Source organism: Hemitrygon akajei, unplaced genomic scaffold (assembly GCF_048418815.1).
Source record: "Hemitrygon akajei unplaced genomic scaffold, sHemAka1.3 Scf000039, whole genome shotgun sequence".
In the NCBI taxonomy this organism is placed as follows: Eukaryota; Metazoa; Chordata; class Chondrichthyes; order Myliobatiformes; family Dasyatidae; genus Hemitrygon; species Hemitrygon akajei.
In genome coordinates, this window is record NW_027331925.1 from 6,289,424 (window position 1) to 6,303,407 (window position 13,984).

The 13,984-nt window shown below is 46.5% G+C and overlaps 1 protein-coding gene across 1 annotated transcript in view; it reads right to left on the bottom strand.

The window, feature by feature from the left end:
• Window positions 1-394: 394 nt before the first annotated feature.
• LOC140720265 (zinc-binding protein A33-like) overlaps window positions 395-13,984 on the bottom strand; it is a 37,059-nt gene continuing 23,469 nt past the window's right edge. Inside the window, exons 3-9 of the mRNA XM_073035136.1 lie at window positions 8,635-8,715; window positions 5,168-5,231; window positions 4,373-4,468; window positions 3,732-3,965; window positions 1,877-1,899; window positions 1,671-1,789; window positions 395-429 (exon numbers count right to left, since the gene is read on the bottom strand). Of these exons, the coding sequence (XP_072891237.1) occupies window positions 395-429; window positions 1,671-1,789; window positions 1,877-1,899; window positions 3,732-3,965; window positions 4,373-4,468; window positions 5,168-5,231; window positions 8,635-8,715 (652 nt within the window). The remainder of the gene's footprint in view (window positions 430-1,670; window positions 1,790-1,876; window positions 1,900-3,731; window positions 3,966-4,372; window positions 4,469-5,167; window positions 5,232-8,634; window positions 8,716-13,984) is intronic.

The window sequence follows — 13,984 nt, forward strand, 5'->3', positions numbered from 1 at the left end:
AACGACAAACTGCTCTAGAAAGCCATCACATTGCATTCAACAAACTCATTCTCTTGAGATCCTTTACCAACCTGATTTCCCCAATTGACCTGCATGTTGAAATCTCCCATAGTTATCATAACATTGTCCTTTTCATCAGCCTTTTCTATTTCCGGTTGTAATCTGTGGGCCTCAACCCACTGACTGTTGTGAGGCCTGTATATGACTGGTGTCAGTGGCATTTTTACTTTTGCAGTTCCTTACCTCAACCCACAAGATTCAACATCTTCAATCCTATGTCATATCTTGCTACTGATTTACCAGCAGAGCCACACCACCCAATCAGCCTTCCTTCCTTCCTTCCTCCGATACATTGTGTAATCTTGAACATTCAGATCCCAACAACAACCATCCTTCAGTCAAAATTCAGTGATGGCCAGAACATCATACCTAACAATCGGTAATAGTGCAACAAGATCATCCACCTTATTTCTCATACTCCATGCATTGAGATATAACACTTTGTGTACTGTATCTGCTACCCTTTTTAATTCTGCATCCCTAATGCACTGATACTCACCCTGCTGGCTGCAATTTTGTCCTCGCATCTGTCCGCCCTATCTGACAGTCTGACTGCACGCTATCTTTGCATTTTAACCATCAGTCCTATCTCTTCTCTCCAGTTCCCAACACCCCCCCCCCCCACCAAATTAGTTCAGACCCTCCCCAACAGCTCTATCAAACCTCTCTGTGAGAATATTGTTCTCCCTCGGGTCGAGGTGCGACCCATCCCTTTTGAGCAGGTCATTCCTCCACCAGATGAGATCCCAATGATCCAAGAAACTGAATCCCTGTCCCCAGCACCATCTTCTCAGCCACGCTCTATCTGTCAAATTATCCTGTTTCTACCCTCACCAGCACGTGGCACAGGCAGCAATCCAGAAATTACAACCCTGGGGGTGCTGCTTCAGAGCTTTCCAACAAGCTCTCCAAATTCTATTTTCAGGGCCTATTTGCTTTTACTTCCAATGTCATTGTCACAAATTTACCAAGATATCTGGCTCTTTTCCCTCCCTCTCTAAAATGCTGCGGACACGATTCGAGGCATCCCTGACCCTGGCAGCGAGGAGGCAACATACCATTCGGGTGTCCCGTTCACATCAATAGATTCTCCTGTCTGTTCCCCTGACGATTCAGTCCCCGATCACGACCACTCCCCTCTTCTGCCTCTAACAACAGTGAGAGATGCTGATCCGGAAGGGGGAAGACCTGTGTCAGTCAGAGTCTGCACTCTCAGGGCACATGAAGGACTTGTGTATTTTCCTGACAATCCCGGTCACCACACTGATACCCGCTTTTATTCCCTAAAATATTATCGTCAGTATTAAATTCCCAGTTCCTCTGGTAGATCCAAACTCATGTCCTGGTGTGTTAGTGCATTTGACTGGTATCAGGACACAGTGGTTCATCTGACAGTCCCGTGTATTGGTTGTATTGTGACCCTGTGCTGGTGTGTCCAGGGGTCTGACATCTCCAGCTGCCCATGTGACAGTGATGCCTCCCAGTCAGTGGGGTTGATGTGAAATAAACTTCAGTTCCCCTTCAGCCCAGTATTTCAGACAATCTTTGCCTCAAATTGGAACTAAATTGAGCTTCATAAACAAGGAGAAATGAATCTTTGTAAGTTTTACCTCGATTAATAGCATCAAGCGTTTCTCTCAGCACTGTTTTCAACAAATAGGGGTGATCGAATTTTTCAACCGGTAGGGTCTCATCTGTCACTGACAATTCCTGGACATTGTCATTAATCCTGTAAATATTAAACTGCTGGTTATAAATTGCTGTTCTGAACTATTTTACAAATACATTCAGGGTTTCAGTAAAGAGCCTGACCTACCTCCTATTCCGACGAGCTTCCTCCTGAAATAAATAAAACACAAATCCGATTAGACTTGGACTTACTGTCCATATCCTGAATTTCATCCAAATCATTACAAGGTCTTGAAAATTCCCACTCCCGCAATCACTCACACACACGGACAATACAGAACCACGGGGTAAATTACAGGGAAAATTTCTGAATGTCAGACCATTACCGAGAGGATGAAACTTACAGTGAAAACAGGATAGGGTTTGCACCTTCATCTAGATATGACGTTAGTGTGATAGGATGGAGGAGTTTAAGATCTGTAATGGATTTAATTGTGTGCAGGTGGAGAAAGTACCTCTATTTATGGGGAGACTTGTGGGGAGATGTAATTCCAGATGGATTTTAACAAATTCCACTAGAAATTTAGTGAGGAGGATGTGGAACTCAGTGCCACAGGAGTGGTTGAAATGGAACGGCAGAGACTGAATGTAATGGGGAGGCTGGATAAATACGTGTGGGACCAGGGAGTTCGGGCACTGTTGCTGGGTGTGGTGAGTAGGTGGGTGGAGGATTGTGAAGCATGGAAACTGATAGAAGATGGACCTAATGGCCTGTTAATGGAGAAAGGGATATAATCCCATTTGAAATTTATCCAAAAAATAATGAGACAGTGAAAGATTCCCTAATCTGATGGAAACAGGATACAGAAGAGAAGTCTGATGGGTGGGTCACATTCTTTGCTCTCACCGATTGACAGAGAGACCCTCACACCCACCGCACCAGACACACTCACAGCCTATGACTGGAACTGGGTGTTAATGGGAGTTTTAGAGGATACTTTATGTAGAATTAAGGACACAGACAGCAACTCTGTGTTGTGGTCAGAGTAAATAATTTCAGAGAAATTTGCATTCTGTCCTGGGATGTACAGAAGTTGTGGAAGTCCAGTTTTGGGACAATAGACAATAGGTGCAGGTGTAGGCTATTCGACCCTTCTAGCCAGCACCGCCATTCACTGTGATCATGGCTGATCATACACAATCAGTACCCCGTACCTGCCCTCTCCCCATATCCTTTGACCCCGCTATCTGTAAGAGCTCTATCTAACTCTCTCTTGATAGCATCCAGGGACTTGGCCTCCACTGCCTTCTGGGGCAGAGCATTCCACATATCCACCACTCTCTGGGTGGAAAAAGTTTTCCCGCATCACTGTTCTAAATGGCCTACCCCTTATTCTTAAACTGTGGCCTCTAGTTCTGGACTCACCCATCAGCGGGAACATGCTTCCTGCCTCCAGCGTGTCCAATCCCTTAATAATCTTATTATTATGGGACAACAACAATCCTGAATAGTTACATCAATTGTCTGGTGAGAAACAGTTTACTGACATTTGTAAATGCTATGTGTAGGAGCAACACGTCTGTTTTCTGTCTGCATTGTATTCTGTGTTACGTATTTATTACGATAACCAGTCTGGTGTTTATTATGGTAACTCGTCACGTGAGTGGGGACGTGGTAAAAGCGAAATTAAAAGGTTACGTCTCTGTACTTTGTTCTGGGCAGTTTTGAGCTGGGGACGGGCGGATGACATTCTGTTCTTGACCGCTGTGTTGCAGCTTACTTTACAGTGAATTACCCTGAAGTTTGATCGCTTCAAGATTGTATTTTGCTAATGAAGGACTGAAAGCGTATCTTGGACATTTTGAAATGTCATTATTGGAGTGATGGGAGGGCACATCATGCAAGTATAACAACTTGTGTGAGGTCACCAGCAGCGACAATTGATTTGTTAGAACTGGCCTCTATGCTGTGTTTATTTCAAATATACCACTGTTCATTTAGTTCAATTTGACAGAAATAAATTGAAAATGTAATCCCTCACCTTGAGAAATATCACACTGTCTTTTTGATCCATCTGTTCCTTTAACTTTGAAATTTCCTCCTGAATAATCCTTATATTCTTTTGAATCTCCCGAAGATTCTTCTCCATTGGATTGAGAATCCTCTTCACTTCTTCCCTGAGATCCCTGAGTAAGCTCTGCTCTTTCTCAGTGATAATCTGGCGCAGTTCAGCAAACTGGGATGTGATGTGGGACTGAAGGCTGTGTGACTGTTCCTGTTGAATGAAAGGTGAAGATTAATATACTGCATTGCTGTGCTCTGTTTCCTTTTGTCGTTAAGTTCGGTCTATTGGAGTCCATGCTACTTCTGAGTGCATTCCCGTCAACACCATTCACTCACATTTTCCTGAAACCTACTCTCACTTATTGACCCATAAACCCCATCTGATTCACGCACACCCTCCCCACCTTTACAAGGTTAACGGTAATTAGCCATTCATCCAGCATGTCGTTGTGATGTGTCGGTGTCTCTCGTGGTCACAGGGAGAACATGCAAACTCCACAGACAGCAGCAGAGGTCAGGATCGAACCCAGGTCACTGGAGCTGCGATTCTCGGCTATTCTGCATTAAATCGAGCAAAACTCGACAGTAACATCAGAAATTCCGCTCAGGAAGCCTCACCAGAACTCCGGAAATCTTCTCTTTCTGTTGCTGCTCCTTTTCCTGGAAGTCTGATTTTTTTTTTGTGAGAGAGTCTAAGGAAGATTTTAGCTGATCCTGGAAGTCAGAGCGTGAAGGAAATAGAAACAAAGATGCATCAAAAGAAACAGGTGATCAAACCCGATTATCACACAAAATGCCGGAGGAACTCAGTGAGTCAGGCAGCATCTATTCAGGGGAAATAAACAGCCGGTGTTCCGGGATGAGACCCTTCATTAGGACTGGGAAGGAATGGGACAGATGCCAGAATAAAAAGGTTGGGTATGAGAACCAGCTGACAGGTAACGGGTGAGACAACGTGAGGGGGAACGTGGGGGAGGGTGATGAAGTGAGAAGCTGGGAGGGGACAGGTGGAAGAGGTAAAGGGCTGGAGAAGAAGGAATCTAATACGAGAGGACAATCGACCATGGAAGAAACGGGAGGAACTGGGCTGTTTGCGGCCCTGAATGGTGACGAGGGAGGAGGTTAGGAGTCAGGTGTAGCACTTGTCCCGCTTGCAGGTGTCAGTGCCAGGAGGGAGATCAGTGGGGAGGAGCGAGTGGATAAGGGCGATACAGTACGGGGAGCGATCCGTATAGAGAGCGGAGAGTTGTGGGGAGGGGTGGGTCTGGACTGTTGGAGGGAGAGATTTGTTTGCTGGTAGCATCCCGTTGGATGGTGAAAGTTGCAAAGAATGAAGTGTTGGTTATGGAGGCTCGTGTGATGGTATGTAGGACAAAGGAAATGTGTTAAGTATTAAATTAACTTTAGTTTTACCTTGTAGGTTTTAACGGCTTCTTTAATCGGCATGAAGCGGTGTTCTCTGTGTTCCTGCGCGTCTCTACAGATCAGACAGATCAGTGTCTTGTCCGTTTCACAAAACAGCTTCAGTTCTTCCTCATGTTCCTCGCAGTGAAGTTTAATTTCCTTCCCTTTCGGATTCAGGTTTAGATTCCGAACTTTTTGTGTCATATTTGCTAAGGCCCGATTCACCCTGAGGGTGCGGTCAGCAAACACCGCTCTACATTCCGGGCAGGATTTTCTCTTCTCCCTTTCCCAACACCGTGTGATACAAGAGCGACAGAAGTTGTGCCCACACTCCAGTATAACCGGATCGATGAAGAAATCCAGGCAGACGGGACAAATTGCCTCCTCGCTCAAACTCTCGGCCGGTCCTTTCGAAGCCATGTTGACTCCCAGCACTTCCCGATTCAGAATGCTTTCACTTTCAGGGAGTTGCTGATCCCCTGCAGTACCGCGATTGTCCACTACGCACTTGACTCGGGAAATGAACATTATGTTGCTGTCTGTGGGAAGGAATTGTGGTATCTATATCAGGGAGGGATCAGAAACAGATTAAGCAGGTCGGAACAGAAATGAAAACTCGGCCATGGACTGCCCAAGCCCGGCTGCAAAAGGAGGAGGGTTGGGAATCGGGCTAACAACCCCGTCCCGTAAAAATCCAGTGTGACAGAAACATTCGCTGAATCTGCAAAGGTCCCATCGCTGCGATCCGAAGCGATCCGAAGAGACTGCAGATGCTGGAATCTCGAGTAAGAAACTCGAGGGACTGAGCGGGTCAGACAGCATCTGTGGAGAGAAATGTAAAATCGACTTTCATGTCGAGATCCTTCCGCTGGATTGTCTCAACCCGAAATCTCGATTGCCATTTCCCTCAGATGCTGCTGACCCGTTCAGTTCCTCCAACAGCTCGTTTTTTTAAGTTTTTTTCTCTCTCGGTGTAAAGAGAGTCAGACTGGGGTGTAAAACACGGGATAAGTAACTATTTAAAACTTAAAAATTGTGCCGTGACAAGATGGATGCTGTGACTGCAGGGGAAAGTACAGGACTGGACATTCCACGTCACAGGGTGGGAAACAATATTTTGGTTGGAGAAGTCCTGAAAAAACTTTCTGTCTTTACCCATGTCTGTCCCAGCTCCAGTGAAAGGCCAGTTTCCACAAATCTGGACAGAGCCCAGACGTGATTTGCCATGAAATATTCACAGGGATAAACCGTGCAATGTCTTTACCCGAGGATCAGTGAGCCTTCTGTCACGCAGCTGCTGTGGCACAGGCCCTTGCATCTTTCTACACAGATCTTCGCCAGCCCACAGTCCGCAAAGAGGTGAGTGACTGTCTCGTCTCCACTGCAGTAATCTCGGGGCAGCGCGCTGTGGGAGTGATCTCCGGGCATGCAGCAAGGATCAGACTGGGGGGTCCCTCTCGTCTCCACTGCAGTAATCTCGGGGCAGCGCGCTGTGGGAGTGATCTCCGGGCATGCAGCAAGGATCAGACTGGGAGAGTCCCTCTTCCCCAGCCAGTTACGGTTTGGCACGATGATTGAAGTAGTTCATCGCCCTCCTGATGAACCGACACAATCTATTATATTCATCCCAGTGCACTCCGGTTGGAGCCCAACCAGCCACTGAGCATATCGACATGAAACGCTGTCGGAGTAGAGCAGCTTCCATCATCAGAGATGCTCACCACCCAGGCCAGGCTCTTTGCTCGCTGCTGCAATCAGGTAGAAGGTACAAGAACCTCAGGTCCCGCACACCAGGTTCAGGAACAGTTGCTACCCGTCAACCATCAGGCTCGGGAACAACACAGGATGACTACGCTTACTTACCGTCCATTCAGATGCTCCCACAACCAAACATCGTAACAAAATGAGTGAAATCGGAGGTGGTTTGACTGAGACGGATCGCATTGGGCCTGTCTCAGAATTTAAGCAGTAAAAGGGACAGGCTCAATCTCACAGGATATTGACAGGGTTGGGGCAGGAATGATGTTTTCCCTGGCTGGGCTGTGGAACCATATTTCACAGACTGAATATTACAGTTCACCTCAGCAGGACAGAGATGAGGAGAAATTTCCTCACCAGTGCAGCGAATCTTTGGAATTTCCTCCACAGGGTTTCTAAATTTAATAGACATATTCTGGGGCTCTGCAATTTTGGGGACATTGCAGGAAAGTGGTGTTGAGGTCAAAGGTCCGACATGGAGAGGGTTCAGATGAATTTCACAAGGATGATTCCAGGTATGAAAGGGACGTTTGATGGCTCTGGGTCTGTACTCGGTTGTATTAAAAATCGTGCGGGGAATCTGATTGAAACCTTTTGAATATTTACCGATAGACAGAGTAGATGTGGAAAGGATGTTTCCCATGGTGTGAGAGTCTCGGACAAGAGGCACATCCTCAGGATAGAGGGGCGCCCTTTCAAAACTGAGAATCGGAGAAATGTCTTCAGACAAAGCGAGATAAATTTGTGGAATTTGTTGCCACATGCAGCTGTGGAGGCTACCTCGTTGGGTGTATTTAAGGCAGAGGTTGATAGGTTCTGTATTGAATATGACATCAAAGGTTACGGGGAGAAGGCCAGAAACTGGGGTTCAGGAGGGAAAAAAAGGATCAGCTGTGATTGAATGGCGGAGCAGACTCGAATAGCCATATGGCCTACTTCTGCCCCTATGTCTTATGGTCTTATAGTGTTATGTTCCGAGTTAAGGGCAGAACAGGCGCAAGGGGCTGAATAGCCTGTTTCATTTTTTCTAAACCACGAGTTTACCTTTGTGCCTTGTACTGCCCTGGTCTTCAGCCTGTCAGAATGCACAGGGGAGCGGTGAGAGCTCCGGAGATCCGTCGGCAGCCCCTGCGGTTATTTCATGTTCCTGTTGTTTATTGCTATTTATTTATATTTGCATTTGCACAGTTTGTTGTCGTCTGCACTCTGGCTGGTCTTTCACTGATCCAGTTATAGTTACTATCCTGCAGATTTTCTCCCCACTTCCGCAGCAAAATGCTTCTCGGGGTTGTATGTGGTGACTTATCTGTACTCTGATAATAAAATTTACTTTGAACTTTCAGTCTCGGAGAACTTGCTTTGATTCTGTCACAAACTGTGACTGACATCTCCAGCTACCAGTAGCAGCCCGTTCTCAGATACACTCACAGCCAATCAGCGGCAGAGCTGGGAGAGTCGTGCTGCTATTGGCTGAGGAGTGTCAGTTGGAGGGATGCTGAACGTTCGGAGCGGTCCGAGGTTTGGAACTGAGAGCGGGTGGACCCGGGAGAGACCGGAGATTGGGAGCTAACTTTCGGGTAAAGGTTGCAACACCGGCCGGGTGAATCCTTCTATGGCAGAGGTGAAGAAACTGGCGGAGATTCCGTGAGATGTTTCAGCTGCACGGAGGGTGCCCGGTCTTTCCCTGCCGAGGATCGTGGCCTGTTGTCGGGAGTTACCTCCCGGACCTGTCCGCGCTACTGGGAGCCCGGATCTGGCCCGCAGTGGTTGCCGATGGCTCTACGCTGCAATCGGACAGGCTGAAGGCCAAGGCAGAACAAGGCGCAAAGGTAAACAGGAGTTAGCGTGGCCATTCGGTCTCTTGTGGCAGTTCCGCATTTCCTCCGATCATGGCTGATCTTTGACCTCAGCGCCACTTTCCTGCAACGTTCCTATCTTCGCTCAGCCCTTCAATGTGCCTTTTGAATTTAGAAACCTTGTGGGGAACAAATCCAAAGGTTCTCCGCACTCCTCATCTAAGTCCTGTCAGCTGACATCGGATTCTGAGTCTGTGACCCCTTATTCAACACCCAGTGAGGAAAAACGCCATTGCTGCCCCCATCCTGTCAGTACCCTCTGAGACTGTCTGTCTCAGTCAGACCATCTGTTATTTGTCCAAATTTTGAGACAGGCCCAGTTAGTGTAATCTCACTGAGGACACTACCGCACCGCACCCTTACCAAATCAATGTCTGAAACATTCTCTTTATTACCTTCATCCCACAGGCTGACTAGGGGCGGGAGACCAGACCTGTGCACAGTGTTCCATGTACGCTCTCACCAGGACCCCATATACCTTCAGAGGAGATCTTTATTCTTGTATTCAAACCTTCCTTCCCATTCAATGCTCTTCATTTAATATCGAACTCAAACAGTGAACAGACACAACACAGCCTCAGCCATGAATTTAAAGGGCAGGTGTTGCAACAGTTTGAGCTTCATACCGGGGGCCACGGAGCAAGCAGGGTGTCACAAAGGGAGGAATGTGGGAGTGTTGTATGTCTGAGCCCAGCTGTGCGTGTTTGTGTATCGGAATCAGGTTTAATATCATAGGCACATGTGGTGAAATTTGTTCCTTTGTGTCTGCAGTACACTGCAATATTTAGTAATAAAAACTACCGATTACAATTAGTATGTGTAATTATATTTAAAATGTAGTGCAAAAAGAGAAGGAAAATACTGAGGGGGTGTTCATGGGTTCTTTGTCCATTCAGAAATCTGATGGTGGGGAAGAAGCTGTTCCTGAACTGGTGAGTGTGTCTCCACGGTCCTGTACATCCTCTTTGATGGTAGCATCAATGAGAAGAGGTCATGTCCTGGATGATGGGGGTCCTGAATGATGGATGCCACCTTTTTGTGGCATCATCTTTTGACTGTGTCCTGGATGCTGTGGAGTCCAGTGCCCATGAAGGAGCTGGCTGAGTTTACAACTTTCTGCAGCATTTTCCGATCCTGTGCAGTGGCCTCTCCACACCAGGCAGTGATGCAACCAGTTAGAATGCTCTCCACAGTACATCTGTAGAAATTTGCAAGTGTCTTTAGCGACAGACCGATTCCCCTCAATCTCTGAATGAAATATAGCCGATGTTGTGCCTTCATTGTAACTGCATCAATAGGTTGGGCCCAGGATAGTTCCTCAGAGATGTTGACAGGCAGGAAATGGAAACTGCTCACCCTTTTCACTTCCGATCCCACGATGAGGACTGGTGTGTGTTCCCTCGACTTCCCCTTCCTGAATCCACAATAAATTCCTTTGTCCTCATGATGGTGAGTGCAAGGTTGTTGCAGTGACACCACTCAACTTGCTGATCTATCTCACTCCTGTACTCCTCCTCATCACCGTCTGAAATTCCAGCAACAATAGTTGTGTTGTCGGCGAGTTTATAGATGAACCTAGACACACAGACGTGGGTGTAGAGAGAGTAGAGCAGTGGGCTGAGCACCCATCGTTCAACTGTGCCAGTGTTGATTGTCAGCAAGGAGGAGATGTTATTTCTGATCCACACAGACTGTGGTCTCCTGGTGAGGATCCAGTTGCAGAAGGACGTACTGAGGCCCAGGTTTTGGAGCTTGTTGATTACAATTGAGGGTATGATTGTGTTGAACGCTGAGCTGTAATCAACAGCCTGACTTGTGTATTGCTATTGTCCAGGTGATCTAAGGCTGAGTGGAGAGTCAGTGAGATTGCATCTGCTGTAGATATATTGTGGCGATCAGCAAATTACAGTGGGTCCAGGTCCATGCACAGACAGGAGTTGATTCTAGTCATGACCAACCCCTCAGAGCTCTTCATCACAGAGGTCTGAGCGCCACCGGGGTTAGTAATTGAGGCAGTTCACCTGCTCTTTACGGGTACTGGTATGAGTGTCGTGTTTGTGTGTGTGTGTGTGTGTGTGTGTGTGTGTGTGTGTGTGTGTGTGTGTGTGTGTGTGTGTGTGTGTGTGTGTGTGTGTGTGTGTGTGTGTGTGTGTGTGTGTGTGTGTGTGAGTGAGTGTGTGCGCGCGCGTGCGTGTGTGTGCGTGCGCTCCAGAGAGAGGGAGAGAGTGGTTGGAACAATCAGAGAATCTAAGACTTCCCAGTCCGATTGAGGAATGTTTCCAGTAACTGCGGTGCCTCTAAGGAGGGCCCACAGTGACAGGACGACCATTCCGATCAGAACAAAATTATTTACCCAGCCAATGGTGAAACTTTAGAACTCACAACTCAATCTGGTGTTTGAGAGAAACATTCACAAATTCACACGTCAATTTAAAATTTACAAAGTAAACGTAATATCACAGTACACGCATGTCACCATGTAGAATCCTGAGATTCGTTTTCTGTGGGTAAACTCAGTAAATCAATGATCCACAACAGAATCCGTAAAAGACTGAACCCAACAGGATGGACAAAAGAAAAACAAAACAATATGCAAAAACAGCAACAAACGATGCAAATACAAATTTATATATATATATATATATATATATAAATAATAAATATTAGCACCGTGAGATGAAGAGCCGAATGTGATTCCAAAGGTTTGAGGTTGCTGACCCTCTCCACCTTTGATCCCCGATGAGGACTGTCTCCTGGACCTCCTGTTTCTGCCCTCTGGGGTTAATAATCAGCTCCTTGCTCTTGCTGACATTGAATGAGAGTTTGTTTAAGACCACAAGTTACAGGAGTTTAATTAGGCCATTCGGCTCATGGAGTTCGCACCGAAATTTCATCATGGCTGATTCATTATCCCTCTCAGCTCAAGTCTCCTGCCTTCTCCCCGTAACCCTTCATGCCCTGATCATCCAAGGATCTTCAACCTCTGCCTGCAACCTCTGCCTGAAATATTAACAATGACGGCCTCCACAGCTGGCTGTAGCATGGAATTCCACAGATTCACTCATCCCTGGCTTAAGAAATCCTTCCTCATCGCCATCCCACATCCTTTGCACAGGTCTTCCAACATGCGATAATTTTCAATTAGGTCACTCTCGTTCTTCTGAATCCCAGTGAATCCCGGCCCAGAGCCATCAGAAGCCCTTCAAGTGACAAGCTGTCAAATCCTGGAATCATTTTCGTGAAATTAATTTGAACTTTCTTCAGTTTCAACACATCCTCTCTGTTAAAGGACTCAAAATGCTCCCATTCCTCCAAGTGAGGCCTCACCAGTGAGTTACAAAACCTCAGAATTGCATCACATTAAATGCTGACATCACATTTTCCTTCCCCACGATAGACTCAGACTGCAAGTTGGCTTTGGAGAATCCTGCATAATTAATTCAAATCCCTTTAATCCTCAAATGGTTGTGTCTTCATTTGGGGAAAATACCGAAGTCATGACCATACATTTCCTGACATTGTATTTCATCTGTCACTTCTTCGCCCATTCTCATAATCTGTCTAAGTACTTCTGTGGCCTCTCTATTTCCTCAAAACTATCTGTCCCTCCACCTATTTTCGTATTGGCTGCAAACTTTGCTCAAAACAGTCAATTCAGCCAAATTATTGACATAACACAAATCCCTGTGGGACATCACTAGTCACCGGCAACCAAGCAGCAAAGTTTCCCTTTATTCCCACTGTTTGCCTCTTACCAATCAGCCAGTATAGTCCCTGTAATACCATGGGCTAAGTAGCCGCTTCTGTGGCACCTTGTCAAAGGTCTTCTGAAAATCCAGATACACAGCATCAACCAATTCTCCTTTGTCGATCCTGATTGTTATTACTTCAAAGAATTCCAACAGATTTGCCAGATCTAAGATTGTCCCTTGAGACGAAACAAGCAGCTGACTTGTGCAGCGGACCAGCAGTCCTCGAAGTTCTTGTAGTCTTGTGATGATATAAAACACATTAAGCAGAGAGAAAAAAACAAAACACCTTTAGTTTGCCCCGAGAGGACGCAGCGTCCAAACGCTTTGCCAAATAAATAATGGCTCCAGGCCTGGACTTTCAGAGTTCCGAAGAATGAAACATATCAAACATTGAAAGCACAGAAAAGACAATGGAGAGCTGGAGAGGGAGATGTGAGAGTTGTTTGTGTGTGCATGTGTGCGTGGTGCATGCGTTTGTGTCTCCTTCTGTGTCTATGTGCCTTTGTGTGTTTGTCTGTGTGTGCATGCGTGAGTTTCTGTCTCTATGAGTCGTCTCTGCGTGCTAGTATGCGTGTGAGTGTCTGTGTGTGTATTTGTGTCTGTGTGCGTGTTTGTTCTATTAATGTGTGTCAGTGTGTATGTGCTGTATATGTGTTTGTGCGTGCACGTGTGTGTATCTCCATGTGTGTCTGTCTGTGTTTCCTGTGAGTCTCAGGGCCTGTGTGCACATTTATGTCAATGTGAGCCTCACTGCACGAGCATGTGTGGCTTGGTGTGTGAGTGTTGTTACGAAAACCCCGTAACCAGGTAACTTACCAGCAAAGATAGATGGATCAGCTGAGTCGGATGCTACTATTTTCAACCGTTTTATTCAACAAGGGCACAAACGTATGGTTAATACAAAACATTCAGATCGTCAAAACTCAATCTAAAACACCGGTGTAATAATAATCATTCAAAACACAAGCTCGATCGTCGTCTAGGGGTAATGTAGATTTTATATCGTTCACTGGATAGCTAAAAGTCTTTCAGATCACGGCAGTTTCACTTAGTTGTCGGCGGAAGTGTCGCGTTGGTGCACGTTTAGTTAGAAAGACAGAGAACATGAAGCATTTACCCGACAGGTTTTCCAACCTGTAGGAGGTAGTCGGAAGTCTCGTTGGGGGAATGGACTCTCATCTGTGGCTTCCCCTGTAGCTAGGCCGTCTTCCGTGGTGAAGTCGCCAATCCCAGGCAAGGGAAGGACGCACACGAACCCCACCACCGGCTGTAGCTATTAAAACGCTGTCGCAGGATTTCTAGCGTTTCTCCTTCGTGTGTTTCCTTGGTGCATCTGAGGGTCCTCCCCTCAGACCCGCCTTTATACTTCTTCACGAGATCGCAGGTGTCGATCAAGTTGCAGGTAATGCGATCTCTCTCTCAACCAGCCCACTTTGCTCGAGGGCTTTTCAGGTGGTCTC